The following is a 13,840-nucleotide window of genomic DNA, read 5'->3' on the forward strand; positions in this document are numbered from 1 at the left end:
TTCATTCTGTTATGTCATACGGGAACATATTCTGGGTTATCTCGTCAAACCAAGCAAAAGTTTTTAGCGTGCGAAAGCGTGTGATAAGATTCATTTGTGGTATACATTAAAGAACAACACGCAGGAACCCTGTATTCTGAGCACTGCTTCTCAGTATATTTATTCCTTAATGTAATTTGTTGCAAGTAATATATCTCTACCGGCCGATATGGCCGAGCGGTTCTAGGCGCTTCAGTCTGGAACCGCGGGACCGCTACGGTCGCAGGTTCGAATCCTGCCTCGGGCATGGATGTGTGTGCTGTCCTTAGGTTACTTAGGTTTAAGTAGTTCTAAGTACTAGGGGACTGATGACCTCAGATGTTAAGTCCCATAGTGCTCAGACCCATTTGAATATATCTCTATTTCCAACCAACAGCTCAATAATAGTATCAATCCTAGGCATAAAAATAATCTACATAAAGACACGAAATCACTTAACTTGGTCCATTAAGCGGTCCAATATTCAAGAACGCACATTTTCAACAAATTACTAGCAACCATATAAACTTGGTTCCAGATAAAGCACAGCTTCAACAGAGTTTGAAAGACTTTTTGACAGGCATCTCCCTCTACTCTGTGGATGAATATCTTAACACGGACTGCTAGAAAAGCTTAAGTAAAAATGTGTGTTAGATTTCAGTTTTGACAGCACTCGGTCACAACAGTCAAGATTAGGTATTTTGTGTATGATAAATTTATTAAAAGTGCTTGCCTATGTTTCACTCTGACAGCATATTAATTCTGTAAATATTAGCAGTTCCAGTTTACTGCAATGCATTCACCTACTTTGACAATCTCCTGACAAATGATCAGTGTATTGAATATTGTAGTCAGATGTTTTATGTTTCTTATGTTATACTTTGTGACCTGTTCCACACCTACGAAAATCATCTCATTTTTGGGCCTATGGAATGAAAACTGAATCTAATCTCTAACCTATCGTCCAACTTTCAGCTCCAAATAAGGGAGAGACATTTTTTTCAGAAGACTGTTCATAACACTTAACTCTGCTTCGACATCACGTACTTCTTTGTCAAAAAGGCATTTCCTTGCTATTGGAACTCTCAATTTTGTATTCTCTTTACTTTTGCCATCACCAGTCACTTTGCTGCCCAAATTTCAAAACTTCTCTACTACTTTTGGAGTCTCATTTCGTAATGAAATTTCCTCATAATTACATGACTTAATCCGCATAGAGTCTATCGTCTTCTTCTTTGCCTTTTTCCAGTACATGGGGTGGGGGTGCGCCATTGTTGTATGGATTTTGGCAATGTAAGTGACAGTTGGTGGATAGATGCTCTTCCTGTCGCAACTCCCTGCCCAACCCCTCGGGACAGAATCTGTGTACTCCACCTATTTGAGTGTAGAGTAATCGCATGTTCAAGTGTGGGAACGTTTTCTAAATCTTTCGTAACATATATCTGAGGTGGGACGTGGGTAGCAGCAGACCGGTATTTACCTAGTTAGAGGTGTGAAACTGCCTAAAAACCACCTCCAGACAGCCTAGTTCAGCCTTCGTCGTTAATTGGCGAGGTGGATTCAATCACGGGGTCGTCGATACTCCTTGCCCGTTTTATTTATGTTCATCCTAAAACTATCGTTCAAGACGCTATCGATTCCGATCAACCAATACTCTAAGTCCTTTGAGTTTCTTACAGAATTGTGATACCATAGACAAACCGTAATTTTTTTTTTTTGAATTTTTTCTCCATGAACTCTAGTTGCTCTCCTAAATTTCTTCTCAGCTACCCGTAACGTAGGGGTTGCAACACTGTGCCTCCCTTCTCACCACAGTATTCCTTACCATGTCCTTTGATTCTGAGAACTGCAGTCAGGTTTCTATACATGTTTTGGACAGCTATCTCTCCCTGTATTTTATCTGTGATATTTTCACAGTTTCGAAGATCGTTTACTAATAAACTACGTCAAAAGCTTTTTCCAAATCTAAGAATCCTATAAATATAGGATTACCTTTTTCGAAACTGTTCTTTAAGTTACGTAACTTAATTAGAGACCCGTACTTCGTACTCTGTAGCATCCTTTTCGCCATAACCGTCGCGGAGGCTCATTTTGGTATGGACTCCAATTTGCAATGCTCACGACGCATTTTTTCCATATTCTATGAATTCTTTCACCGAATATTACAGTATATCAGGTTTTAAACGTTTACATTGAATATTTCACTTTTTAGTAGCCTTAAGTCCGTTTCTGTAGAAAAAACAGCACGGCACAGTGCTAACTTGAGCGCCATCTGTTAACATTCCAGATGTGTGCAAGGAGGTGACGTCATTACAAAACATTACAAAATCCAACACAATTAAAGGCGGTCAGCACTTCTGAGAAACACTGCTAGCTCGCCCTCTATAAAAAGGGTTGTAATGCAATCGTCCTGAACAATAAATGTAACGGACAAGGTATGTTCCAAAGATAGCGAGAATTTGGTAATTTTGCGTGTTGCTGAAGTCCGATCAGTGCAATGTTTTCATTGTTGTATTAGTAAACACGCCCGAAACGTTAGCTGTCAAAAGTTTACAAGTGTTTTGGTAGTATCAACGACTCTACGAGAGTATTTTGTACAAACAGGAATCAGAGAATTTATAATAAATGTTGCTAAAAGCACGACATAAACTGTAACAATGTTTATTTAAATGTTAAATACTGCATTTGGTAAGTTGGCTACAGGTAAAACCTGGCACTAAATTTTTCACTGTTTTCGGTATGAAACGTGTCACAGCAAATTCTGTTCCAAAATCGTTGAGTTTCGAACAAAATCAGGGGCGAATGCAAGCTGTCGCTAGATGAAGTCAACAACGATGCAGAACTGCTGAGGCGTACCACAACTGGCGATAAGACACGGATTTATGTATCTGACGTCGAAACTTAAGCTCAACCGTCCCAGTGGAAGCATTCTGGATCGCCAAGACCGAATAAAACTCGCCAAGTGCGGTCAGATGTGAAGGTCACGCTCACCGTGTTCTTCGATTTTAATGGCACAGTGCTCGACGCATTCTTGCCTCAATGTCGAACGATCAATAAGGAGTACTTTAAACGCGAACCTTTTTGGTTAGGCTCTGCCGTGACTGTTCCTGACATCGAACGAAATAAGTTTATTGTTATCAGCCACAATTTGCGCGACGCGTTTTGGTGTTTTAAATCTTCATCATCAAATTAGTTAATTATATGTTCCACTTATCATTCCGCACGATAGATCGTAATGATGTGGAACGAGTTATTTTACATAAACATCGCAAATTAATTTGTACATATGGTTACATTCTGAACATTTCTAAGTTTTTTAGAGAAAAGATATACAGATTTAAGTTAGTAATTCCTACCCACCACCCTTTACACATTTCAGTAATATAAGTTCTTCTACGGAAACGAAGGAGTTGTCAAAAAAATGGTTCAAATGGCTCTGAGCACTATGGGACTCAACATCTTAGGTCATAAGTCCCCTAGAACTTAAAACTACTTAAACCTAACTAACCTAAGGACATCACACAAACCCATGCCCGAGGCAGGATTCGAACCTGCGACCGTAGCAGTCCCGCGGTTCCGGACTGCAGCGCCAGAACCGCTAGACCACCGCGGCCGACAAGGAGTTGTCAAGGAGAATCTTTCTGTTTGTTATAAAACTTTACTTGGCTGACTGTCAGACGTCACTAGGTGAGTGATCAAAAATTTTTTTGTTGCAGCAATGAGCACCCCTTTTCGTGCTAAAGAGAACCTTAATGTGGAATAATGAATGTCATTTTTCCTTGTGGTGTTGTAATTATGCGTCTCATTGTTCCTTTTGAACTGATGTGGATTATTTTGAACAAACTTCATGAGGGAATAAATATACCGTGGAGCAGTAGTCAGAATGCCAAACTTCTTAAACAGACGTCTACAAGATAACCGCGAGTGAGCACCAAATATTGTTTTTGCAGCACGTTTTTGCGCAATGAAGAATTTCTTTCTTAAAGATGAATTATCTCAGAACATTATTCTGTATGACATTATTGAATAAAAATATGCAAAATATGTCAACTTATTGTCTCTCCCCAAGATTTTCAGTGATTCTAAGCGCAAATGTGGCTGAAATAAGTTGCTTCAGGAGTTCCAAAATGTGTTTTTTTGTTTTCAATTTAGATTCTGATCAGTATGGACCCCTAAGAATTTTCAAGTTTCCACCCTATATATTATTTCCTCAGTATGTGTTACACCTATCATTAGTGTGCAGAATTGAACATGTTGAGTCTTTTTAAAACTGAGAAGACACCATTCTCAGAAAATCAGTCAATGCTTCTTTTAAGAACTTTGTTTACCGTTTCTTCTGTTGCTGTACGTTTGCTTGGACTGATTACAAAACAAGTGTCATCTGCAAAAACAATTATTTTTGCTTGTTATTTACTAGACGGAACATCGTTTACATATATGAGGAACAGTAGTGGACCTACGACTGTATCTTGAACCTTGGGGAATCCCCTACGTGATTTCTCCCCACTCATAATTCTGTCCCTGGACTATATTGCTTGAATCGCTAAGTGCAACTTTCTGCATGATTTTGGTTAGATATATGACATTATCGATTGGTTGGCTATACCATCGATTCTATAAAACGTCAATTTACCTAGAAGAATAAAGTGATCCACACAGTCAAATGCCTTAGTGATGTCGCAGAGAATACTAACCAGTGGTATTTTATAATTTAATGCTTGCAAGATCTGTTAAGCGAACGTTAAATGGAGCAAATGCTTCTGAAAGCCAAACTGTAGTTGTCTAAGGATACTATCGTTGCTAAGGTAAAGATACTATTCTAGAATACATCATTTTCTCAAAAATTTTCGAGAATGATGTCAGCAAATGGATTAATTCGTGTAGCCTAGGTGGTGTGTTGCGACTTCGGTGTGACCTGTGGCACTGTCTAGTAAAAGAAGACCAAAATGAAACACTCTTACTGCATAGTGCCACAGGTTGCTTCAAAGTCCTAACACAAACACACAGCCACATTGGGACTTTTCTTCTGTTCCCGAAACTAAAGAAACCCTCAAACGGTCGTCGTTTTACTGGCACAGATGACATTAAAAACGGATCACTGACAGTGTTAAATGCTATCGTAAAGATCGAGTGGGATTCCTGGGGTAGGATAAGGACTTGCAAGTCACCGAACTGGCGTCGAATTGGGAGACTTGCCCAGGCCGTCGAGCCAGACGATCCTACTGTTGTCACTGCTGGATCAGACGCACGGTGGGAAACGCTGCGGTACCGCAGTGCTGTGCCGTGCTCCGCTCCGCCGCCGGGGCTGACCCCTGCCTGTAAACCCGGCAGGCGCGCTGTCGTCGCTGCGGCCCAGCCCTTTGTCCCGGCGGCGCTCGTAATGTTTAGTAACGCCGCGACTCGGCGGACGTAGCCCGAGCGGCGCTCAGCACCTGATTAACACGTCCGTCGGCGGCGCGCTATTTCAACACGCCCCCACAGCCGCAGCCGCAGCCGCAGCCTGGAATGCGCGGCCCTCCTTCACTTGCCGCGCGCTATTTCAGAGCGCCGGCGTCCACATCCACCTCCGCCTGTGAATGCCGCCACGTCGCCTCGTTTCACAACGGCCCGGTGCGCCGGACGCACGGCGCCCACGCCACAAAAGCCTTCCCTCATTCAGGAGAGCCGCGGCGACAGCTCCACGACTCGTGAATTTACGGCTCAGAAAACTGATACCTGGCAACCCTGATGCGATCAGAAAATAGTGTTCTCAATGGGGCTCAGTTTCTATTAAATAAAGAAAGCACACACACACACACACACACACACACACACACACACACACACACACACATCATAAACGGAGGCTTCGTGATCGGGGCATATAACTATAACGCAATCAACTATTAATGTCAGCGAGAAAGTAAAGTGTAACCTGCAAAGTTATTTTTGATTCGGTAGTCCATTCCTCAGTATCTAGTTGCGGGCCCGTCATCAGAGAACTGCAAGGATTTATCATGCAGAGTTCACGTACTGAGCATTGCAAAATGATCTCTTCAACTTTGATCATTTACATTTCAGCAATAGGGATGAGATAGTTCAGCAACGGGGATACGTACACTCCTGGAAATGGAAAAAAGAACACATTGACACCGGTGTGTCAGACCCACCATACTTGCTCCGGACACTGCGAGAGGGCTGTACAAGCAATGATCACACGCACGGCACAGCGGACACACCAGGAACCGCGGTGTTGGCCGTCGAATGGCGCTAGCTGCGCAGCATTTGTGCACCGCCGCCGTCAGTGTCAGCCAGTTTGCCGTGGCATACGGAGCTCCATCGCAGTCTTTAACACTGGTACATGCCGCAACAGCGTGGACGTGAACCGTATGTGCAGTTGACGGACTTTGAGCGAGGGCGTATAGTGGGCATGCGGGAGGCCGGGTGGACGTACCGCCGAATTGTTCAACATGTGGGGCGTGAAGTCTCCACAGTACATCGATGTTGTCGCCAGTGGTCGGCGGAAGGTGCACGTGCCCGTCGACCTGGGACCGGACCGCAGCGACGCACGGATGCACGCCAAGACCGTAGGATCCTACGCAGTGCCGTAGGGGACCGCACCGCCACTTCCCAGCAAATTAGGGACACTGTTGCTCCTGGGGTATCGGCGAGGACCATTCGCAACCGTCTCCATGAAGCTGGGCTACGGTCCCGCACACCGTTAGGCCGTATTCCGCTCACGCCCCAACATCGTGCAGCCCCTCCTCCAGTGGTGTCGCGACAGGCGTGAATGGAGGTACGAATGGAGACGTGTCGTCTTCAGCGATGAGAGTCGCTTCTGCCTTGGTGCCAATGATAGTCGTATGCGTGTTTGGCGCCGTGCAGGTGAGCGCCACAATCAGGACTGCATACGACCGAGGCACACAGGGCCAACACCCGGCATCATGGTGTGGGGAGCGATCTCCTACACTGGCCGTACACCACTGGTGATCGTCGAGGGGACACTGAATAGTGCACGGTACATCCAAACCGTCATCGAACCCATCGTTCTACCATTCCTAGACCGGCAAGGGAACTTGCTGTTCCAACAGGACAGTGCACGTCCGCATGTATCCCGTGCCACCCAACGTGCTCTAGAAGGTGTAAGTCAACTACCCTGGCCAGCAAGATCTCCGGATCTGTCCCCCATTGAACATGTTTGGGTCTGGATGAAGCGTCGTCTCACGCGGTCTGCACGTCCAGCACGAACGCTGGTCCAACTGAGGCGCCAGATGGAAATGGCATGGCAAGCCGTTCCACAGGACTACATCCAGCATCTCTACGATCGTCTCCATGGGAGAATAGCAGCCTGCATTGCTGCGAAAGGTGGATATACACTGTACTAGTGCCGACATTGTGCATGCTCTGTTGCCTGTGTCTATGTGCCTGTGGTTCTGTCAGTGTGATCATGTGATGTATCTGACCCCAGGAATGTGTCAATAAAGTTTCCCCTTCCTGGGACAATGAATTCACGGTGTTCTTATTTCAATTTCCAGGAGTGTAGAAAGGGTCAGTTTGTGGCATAAAGCTCTCTCTCCCCTCCTCTCCATCTCCCTTCCTCTCTCTCTCTCTCTCTCTCTCTCTCTCTCTCTCACACACACACACACACACACACACACACACACACACACACACACACACACACCTAGAGGTTTTTTTTGGTAGGTTCATTATTGACGAAAATGGCCACCCTCCAGCAGATGGCACAGACTGTGGAATTGTTAATAAAGAGCAAATCTGAAACCCAAGTCCAGCGGAAGTTCGGACACATTACAGAAGCATTCCATCGCCGCGTCCGATCATCAAACTGTGGTGGACGAGGTTCAAGGACTCTCAGAAGTGTCACGAAAAAGAGGAGTTTGGGCATCCGAGCAGTAGTTATGCAGATGTGGAAGGGTGCAACAGGCGTTTATCCGAAACCTAACCAAATCAATCGTCGAGCGTCGCGTCAGTTGAAGCTATCACCAAACACGGTGCACTGGATGCTACACACGACACTGAACCTTCGTGACTACAAGGTGCAGCTGCTGCATGCACTTCAATCTGGTGAAATGCCAAAGCGCAAAGCACTTGCAACTGGAATTCTGAGTCGCATTGAAGATTATCCATACCACATGAAAAAGTTATGTCCACGGACGAAGGTTACTTTCATGAGTTCGGGAAGGTAAACCGACACAATGTGAGGATCTGGGACACTGGGAACCCACGAATTTACCATGGAAATTATGTGCGACAGTCCAAACGTAAAAGTGAGGTGTGGTCTCCTTCACAACCGTGTAGTGGGACAACTTTTCTTTGCAGGGCCATTTGTAACCTCGACTGTCCACCGAGACCTGCTGTAACAGTTTGTATTTGCAGAGGTTGAAGAACTGCAACCTGACATCATGCTGCAGCAGGATGGTGCCTCTCCTAAATAAGCCTTGACAGTTAGGAACGTTTTCGACATGTTTTCAGGTCGCTGTATCGACACAGGACCACTTCCTGGCCTCCAAGATGTCCAGACATAATCCCATTAGATGCTCTTGTTAGGGACTTTGTGTAGGGTAGTGTCTACCAGATCCCAGTGCGTGACCTGCACGAATTGCGAGCTCGCATCAGAGTAGCAACTACACACGTTAATGAGGACATGTTAGGCTCGACATGGGAGGAACTGGAATATGGTTTAGACATTGTGCGTTCTAAAGATGTCGCAAACTCTGAACTCTGTTGAACGGACATTAAAACTTTATGTGTGACTGAGCATTATGCTGCGAATCATACTTTTCTACCTACCCACGTTTCTCAAATACACGTAATCAAAGTTGTAAGGATCGTTTTGGAACAACCCTGGTTTGTCTTGAAGAAAACATTTACTCTATAATTTCCAACTTAGGGCTCCCCTTCCTTAACGACTGGTAGGCAAAACTATGAGTCACAGTGATACGTCAATGAAGCAGACCTTTAGGTCGTACTCAACACGATTCTTCCGATTTCACAAGAAAGTGATTTTATATCAAGGAAGATGGGAACCTATGGTGAATTTTAATTCACGCATCGAAATTAAAAGCTAACATTGGCACCAGTTGCAGTAGGGGTGTACCTGGTGCAGCTAGCTTGTTCGTTCATTAGCCAACGTCGCGAAGTGTAATGCAGCAACAAAAGGCGCTTAGCATTCTCCGTTTGAACGGATCGCATTCAGCTACAACTACGTGGCATGAGTTTCCTTGCGAGTACCGCACCGCACTTCCTACAGAGCAAGCATTGCACGTATTTCGCATTGCACCACTGGTTTTCAAACTACCCTCATTTACCCAACGAACCTACTGCACGACATGGACTGCGGACGACAGTGCAACGTGGCAGTCCTCACATATTCGAAGCAATCCCACAGGTGGAAATAAACTGTAAGGGCCACGAACAAATCCCAGAACCGGCTGACGTTCGACCCAAAACTTTTGGATTTGCACTCTATAGCATACTTAGTCACCACACCGCACATAAACACAACTACATGCGAATTAGCAGAGTGACAATCCGCTGCGTTATTTCTACAAATAATTGCTGAGAGCAGGGCAGTCGTATAAGGCACGCACGCGCTGATGTGTGTGTGTGTGTGTGTATTTATGTATTAAGGGGGGGGGGGGCTCTAAGTCACACCACGAATCCGAAGGTCCATGGTCGAGTCCTCTGTAAGCCTGGGATTTCTTTTTTCTGTCACTGATCGCTTCCTTCACCTCTTGCAACGATTTCTTAAAGCGAGAAATTACAAGTTGTATCTCAGTTCGCAGCACACGTTAAACTATCGTTACCCCTACAAATGGCTGTGTTGGGGGGGGGGGGGAGGCAGGATCGTGTCATCTTGAATAAAACTTAATAAAGTAGCGCAGTGTTAAAACCAACCTTCGAGTTGAAGAGAGCTTCACATTAGTTTACAGAGTAAGAAATATAATGGTTTAAAAAGAGATTGTGTTTAGCTAAAGGGTTTCATTTAATCCATTGGCTGCGTTATTTTCATGTCGGACGAGAAGAGTTGGAAAATGGGATATCTGGAAAAAATGGGGTGAGTTCTGTGATCCCAGGTTTTCCCCATCGCACACGTTAACAGCTTCATATCTTAGTGTATGAGGACTGCCGTCCGTTCATGTCGTCTCGGACACCCACTGAGAACGTAGCCTGCATTCTCCGCTTCGCTACAAGAACACCAAGGTACCTCCACAATGAGCACCCATGCTGTTGTTCCAATTTATGAAACAAATTAGTTTTCTGTCACTATATTTCATTTCCTTTCTGCCTCGCCACGTTATCTACAATATCGCCATGTTTTCATATCCAATCCAAGCACCGAGCGAAGTGGCGCAGTGGTTACCAACTGGACTCGCATTCGAGAGGACAACGGTTCAAATTCGCGTCCAGCCATTCGGATTTAGATTTTCAGCGATTTCTCTAAATCGCTCCCGGCAAATTCCTGGATTATTCCTTTTAAAGGGCAGGCCGATTTCCTTTCCCATTCCTGACATATTTAGAGGTTATGCTCCGCCTCGAATGACCTCGATGTCAACGGGACATTAAATCTTAATCTTTGCCTTCCTTTTTTTTCAATACATTCTTTAGGTAAAGCACTGGTGTGATATCTGTCACCACAGAGAGATAACTCTGATCTTGATACATTTCTGCTGAAGCCCACGCTTACGTCTTGGTAGAAGGCTGGCTATAGCATGTTGCCCGTCAGGGAAATACTGCGTAGCGTATCTCAAATGACTGATCTAAGACGTGCCGTTATTTTAGTGGTGTTAGGATCGAGGACCGTAAATTTGGAGGAACACGTATGCTGTAACAGGTAGCAAAGGAAATATTCGTCTAAAATACAGTGACATTCAGGTGCAGTGTGTTCACTCGCCACAGGACTGGGCTCGTGACACTGTTACAGGAGGCTGAGGCACTTACCGGCGATGGTGTTGAGGAACATGAGGTACTCGAAGTTGGAGATCTCCCGCCGCTGCCACTTCTGCGTCATGTTCGAATTGCGCATCAGCTGGCGCGGCGACATCATGGAGGCCCGTCTGCAAGAAGAACAAGAAGTGACACTGAATAAAACCGCCAAGAGTGGTCACGGCGGCACGGCACAAGTGCGGGCGTTAAAGTCCGTTGCAGAGGAAACGCGAAATACGCACACTAACTGAAAGGGAGAGTGTTTCGGGAAGACATTATGGCCGAACGTGTTGATGCGCGAATAAAATAGAATGCTAAATCCTTTAAGAACAAGTTTCTTCTGACGGAGGCGCGCCTGTGACACATAATTGCCCCCACTGTGATTCTCATACTGCCTATACCTGTCATGCATCACCAATTCACACCATCTCGGAAAGTACATTACACAGAATACAGGACCGGCAGGAGAAATGTGACGTAGCAAGACTCTGAAGTCAGACAGCGACATTGCAGTTTCGTCTTCGTACACGTTACGCTTTTAATAGCAGCTACCGGCCTGACGATACAACATTCTCAGTGTGAAACTGTTCTTCTTTTATTCTTCGTCCTCCCATTGGTTGCTGTCGTTCCGCATTTCTTTCTATACTGTGCCAATCTATACATTTCTGCATTTCTACATCAGCGTCTTCAGTATCCCTATATATATTCCATTCTTCCCTGACTCTAGAATTTTTCACCTCTACTGTTCCACTATCACAGCTACTGAAGCGTATCTGGTAACTCACTCCCGAATTGTGACTGAACTCGTATAATCATTTGCATATTGCCAGTAACGGTGTTCGTGACTTTGTTATAGCAAAGATTACACGTACATATCGGAAGCAGTGACACTGTTCGTGGATTAATAATTCTACAACTTTTATTTATTTGCAATGTGTCCAGCAGCTAAGACGTAAGTGGTGGCCACCTTGTGTCTATGGTGTGATGTATTGTGCGAATCTAATGTGCTTATCTACTGTAACGATTACTGATACGTTGAGGTTGCTACGAACCAATACAGTATGCTATTCATATACTTAACGTAAAACTAGGGACAAGTAAACGTGACTTATAAACTACGTGAAATAGTGCTACAAAATGAGGGCAAATGTTTGATCATTGCAACAAGTAGAATGCATGGTGTAAATGACCGGCGGAATATCAGCCAAAAATATTCAGGCGCCGTGTCTTTTTGGCAACAAATAGACTATATACATTTTCCATAACCCGTGTGCGCAGTTCGGACAGCATTATGTTACAGGACCGTTGCTAGACCAGTCGTACACAAGGGGCAAGAAGCTTTTTCCAAAATCTATTTAATTCATACAGCAATAATCTAGACGGGAAGAGAAGAGGTAAGACAGTATTGCTGCTAACAATCCACCATGCACTATTAAGCCGTTTTCATGTAAGATGTAGTGCTGAAAACCGTGGATGCTAGGTATACATCTTTCCGTTACCAGTTGTACACAGGGTTGCCATATCTAGCTGGGACCTCGTCGGGACATTTGGAGATGGAGATGTAGAAATGAAGTAAAAAATTTATTTAATATCGTTACTTGTTATTTAGAACACAGCTATAAGGAACTTGGTGCTGCAGAAGCAGTTGGTAATCCTTTTCTTTTTTTTTTTTTTTTTTTGGAATATTTCACCTTTTTCAGCAAGTCTTTTTTCCCTTTTACGTGTTTATAAAACTCCATGCAAGTCAGCTTGTAGTTAAACTGGCACTGTAAGATTGATTCCACAGTCCTGGAAGCAGCTTATATCTTTCATCAGTACACTGGGCGGACATAAGCGAAAACGCTCTTTCCACAATGACGTTGTGTCCGGGAATGGAAAATAAATACTCGCATATTTTTAGGATTTTCCGTTTCTTTAATAAAGTAAATCCACTTTTCTTCCACGGAGTTTTTAGACTTCCATTCTTCCGAGTCACGTTTAGTTTCTAGAAAGCTGTTCAACACATATATATCCGAAAACAATCATCGCCTGAAATCGTCACACCATTTTTAGACAGGTATAAAATAGCGTTTTCGGTCATCACCCAATCTGGGGTTTCAAATAACCTCATCCAATCAATGCTTGATATTTATTAAAAGAAATAACCCATTCCTCTAAGGAATTAAATGATATGGTATAGAAAAATTTCGAAATCAAATTGTTTCTTGGTTAGGGTTCTCATTCTTTAATTTGTTCAAATTCATCTTGGTTTACATGCCAATAAAACTGGCAGCCTTCTTTCATTCAGATACCTTTGAGTGTTAATTAATAATTTCCTACTTCAATTATAGAGAATTTATTTTTCTACACGCTTTTTATATGGTTTTCAAACAGAGCCAAGTTTGACTGCAGAAACGTGAAGTAAATTTCGCTGATCGGCCTACTGAAAAAATCTGAAATTATTTTAAGTGGTGTGCCTTCGGAGTCAAAAAATTGTTTTAATGGAATAAAAAGCTTATGAATTCTCTGAACTAGGGGCATTAACGACAGCCATCTTGTTTTTGAATGAGATAGAAGAGATGATTGACATCAACGTATAAGTGGAACTCTTTCAGTTTCTTTGTCCTCACTGCGTATATTGAAAAATAATTAAATACTGTTATGGCGATTGCTTCAATGTCGACAGTGACGACTCTAAGCAGCACCTGATACAGTACTGTGGAGAATACGAGCAGGGCATCCAATTCCTTCTATATTTTTTTCTAGTTCTTCTTTTATTTGGTGGAACGGTGTACTGAAAAGTGCGCACACTGAAATTTGCACCAAGTGAAATTTGCGCCCAGAGAGGGTCGTGGAAGGGTCCACTAATCCCCTGCCCGACTGGTAGGAGAACTGAGGGAAGCTACCCAGACGTTTC

The 13,840-nt window shown here is 44.0% G+C and overlaps 1 protein-coding gene across 1 annotated transcript in view; it reads right to left on the reverse strand.

The window, feature by feature from the left end:
• LOC126095705 (neurobeachin-like) overlaps positions 1-13,840 on the reverse strand; it is a 294,661-nt gene that overhangs the window by 135,586 nt on the left and 145,235 nt on the right. Inside the window, exon 5 of the mRNA XM_049910456.1 lies at positions 10,960-11,075. Coding sequence (XP_049766413.1) covers positions 10,960-11,075 — 116 coding nt within the window. The remainder of the gene's footprint in view (positions 1-10,959; positions 11,076-13,840) is intronic.

This window comes from Schistocerca cancellata, chromosome 8, assembly GCF_023864275.1.
Source record: "Schistocerca cancellata isolate TAMUIC-IGC-003103 chromosome 8, iqSchCanc2.1, whole genome shotgun sequence".
Taxonomy (NCBI): domain Eukaryota; kingdom Metazoa; phylum Arthropoda; class Insecta; order Orthoptera; family Acrididae; genus Schistocerca; species Schistocerca cancellata.